General features: G+C 36.2%; 1 protein-coding gene across 7 annotated transcripts in view; it reads left to right on the top strand.

Moving 5' to 3' along the window:
- Window positions 1-401: 401 nt before the first annotated feature.
- LOC144963193 (cytochrome P450 2D15-like) overlaps window positions 402-3,094 on the top strand; it is a 19,826-nt gene continuing 17,133 nt past the window's right edge. Inside the window, exon 1 of one of the 7 annotated variants that reach the window (XM_078896929.1) lies at window positions 402-504. Coding sequence is in view for 1 of the 7 variants with exons in the window: in XM_078896925.1 (XP_078753051.1) it covers window positions 2,148-2,157 (10 nt within the window). In the remaining 6 variants the exon portion in view is untranslated. Of the gene's footprint in view, window positions 611-2,035; window positions 2,158-3,094 lie in introns of those variants that run through there. The other 6 variants (XM_078896926.1, XM_078896932.1, XM_078896928.1 and 3 more) reach the window with 6 other exon arrangements.

A 3,094-nucleotide genomic window follows, 5' to 3' on the forward strand; every position in this document is an offset into this window, starting at 1 on the left:
AAATGCTGTTTGCAATCTCCACTCTATCCCCCCCTCTCTCTCTCTCTCTCTCTCTCTCTCTCTCTCTCTCTCTCTCTCTCTCTCGCTCTCTCTCTCTCTATCTATCTATCTCTCTCTCTCTCAATCTCTCTCTCTCTCTCGTCTCTCATTTACTCTTCTCTCTCTCACACTCTCTCTCTCTCTCCTTTTTTCTTTCTCTTTCTCTCTCTTTCTTTATACCTCTCCTGTCTCATGACCTATATAACTTCACCAGTAAAAATAAACATCAACCGCAACAGCAACAAAACACACACGTACACACACACACACACACACACACACACACACTCGCGCGCATCTGCTTTATGAGCATAGGTAATAATGTATCAACAGAAAACAAAATCATTTCGGTGGATTTAAAGACCATATAATCATATTTAAAAAATCAAAAAATAAAAATCATATAATAAAGTTTTTGAACTGTTTTGATCCTAAGCACACATCGCGTCGAGCTTTGAACGAGAGGTTTCCCGTTTATAAAATCATTTTCAAAAATATTCAGTCTATCTAACACTATAATAGGCTATTCCACACAACAATTTGATGAACACTAACGTGTAATTGTTTGCAGGTCTTATAATAAAAAAATCTTATCGTCTCATCATTGTAATGGAAATGCTCTCAAACCAACACAAAATATTGTCCATTACAACAATGTGAAATGAAGCCCACCTAATGCACATATATATATATATATATATTATTTAAAATATTTACCACAATGTTTGGGGCAGTCTACATCGATGTTTCAGGCTTAATTTGCCATCTTCAGGACTGAGTTGTTTTGTTGACTGTTGTTGTTTCTTGAAGTGGTTCCGGTTTGAAGTTAATTAAGAGGAATTTGCGCCGATGGGGACACTTTCCGTAGATCTCATTTTTCATGTTGAGTGTGGCTTCATGAGGTTGTTTGATTATGGTATATTTTTCTTCCAGGCATAAGCTACATTGTTTTGATGTTGGTGTGTATCCTGTTGCTTTAGATAAAATTTTCCATGAAATGTTGTGGTCTATTTTGTTGTCTTTTAATTTCCAAATATGTTCGCTGAGTTTTGTGGATGTTTTTTTGTTAGTGTTTCTAAATGTTGAGGTGTGGAGGTTGTATCTTGTTTTGAAATTATTTTCTGTTAGTCCTACATATTTTTCTTGCTTGTTTGTTTTAGTTTCTGTGACTGTGGCTTGGTAAATTAAACTTGATTCTAAGCATTGTTTGTTTAGCGGGCAATGTTCTTTATTTCTGCAGTTGCATTTTCTAGTGGGTGGGTTTTGCTCTTGTCGGTGGTTTATTAATATTTTTTTGTTGTGGCTTGAAATTATTTGTTCTATGTTGCGCATACACGAGTAACACGCTAAACAAACAATGCTTAGAATCAAGTTTAATTTACCAAGCCACAGTCACAGAAACTAAAACAAACAAGCAAGAAAAATATGTAGGACTAACAGAAAATAATTTCAAAACAAGATACAACCTCCACACCTCAACATTTAGAAACACTAACAAAAAAACATCCACAAAACTCAGCGAACATATTTGGAAATTAAAAGACAACAAAATAGACCACAACATTTCATGGAAAATTTTATCTAAAGCAACAGGATACACACCAACATCAAAACAATGTAGCTTATGCCTGGAAGAAAAATATACCATAATCAAACAACCTCATGAAGCCACACTCAACATGAAAAATGAGATCTACGGAAAGTGTCCCCATCGGCGCAAATTCCTCTTAATTAACTTCAAACCGGAACCACTTCAAGAAACAACAACAGTCAACAAAACAACTCAGTCCTGAAGATGGCAAATTAAGCCTGAAACATCGATGTAGACTGCCCCAAACATTGTGGTAAATATTTTAAATAATAATTCGCTCCATTACTACATGTCGAGCACTTTTCGTACCATATTTGTATCAAACACGATTCAATATATATATATATATATATATATATATATATATATATATATATATATATAATTGCATTAGGTTATCAGACCTGCTAATATGTTAACGCTGAAGAATACATTATATACAATATGTTTGAGTTTAAAACGTGCAGGACTACTTTATTGTGTGACGTAACGATGTATTAATACAAAAGTGTGTAAAATGTACGGAAGTATGTGCAATTCTCTATATTTTTTAATTTTTTTTGGTAACATAAAGATCTGAACAAGTATGTATGAAAGGTGCTAGACAAAGCAAGAAAAAACAATACAAGAAAAAAAAAAAAACATCCCCAAAAAATTAGTCTTCCTCGACTGGGTATCGAACCTCTGACCTTCTGATTACTGGTCAGACGTGCTACCATTACACCATTATCAGTGGCGGCAGACTGATTTTTTGGGATGTTTTGTTTTTCTTGATTTTTTCTTTCTTACTTTGTCTGGTACCTTTCATATACATCAGATCGTTATCTTACACCAGTGCCTGCTCCCCAGTTTCTCGATTTGATATTCTCTATAGTTTTGTTTGGTGTTCATTTTCCATTTGTGTTTCATGTCAACACTTCACAACATCTCAGTAAGTAAAAGTCGAGACAACTGCTTTATCTGATGACGCCATTTTGGTCTCAAATTTGGGAAACTTTGAACGTATTTGATGAAACTGACGTGCACGTATTTGCAGGTCTGATAAAGGAATCTAATTTTGGGCTTGGTTTAACATTGTGTTAATGGACAATATTTCCATTACAACGATGTAGTCTTTCAAAGGCACTAGGCCCATGGAGACGGAGTTTATCCCGGTGTCTATAGCGTGAAACGGGCAATAGCAATTGCTTTCTATCCTTTGGATAGGACGCTAGTCTATCGCAAATTACTTTCCGACAGATCTAATAGACCCAGCTACCCAATCACTGCTGGGTGGACAGGGGAGGATCAGACAAAAATATCGACTGCTCCCGGGATCGATCTCGGTCCCTTTGCGTGTGAAGCGAGTGCTCTTCCATTTGATCTATCGGGACCCCCAACAATGAGCCCGCATATGTAATGGTAGCACGTCTGACAGGTAATCAGGTCTGAGGTTCGATCCCCAGTCGAGGCCGACTGATTTTT

The sequence above is a fragment of the Berghia stephanieae genome, chromosome 1 (genome assembly GCF_034508935.2).
Source record: "Berghia stephanieae isolate SIO BIC M18660-M18661 chromosome 1, UCSD_Bste_1.3, whole genome shotgun sequence".
In the NCBI taxonomy this organism is placed as follows: domain Eukaryota; kingdom Metazoa; phylum Mollusca; class Gastropoda; order Nudibranchia; family Aeolidiidae; genus Berghia; species Berghia stephanieae.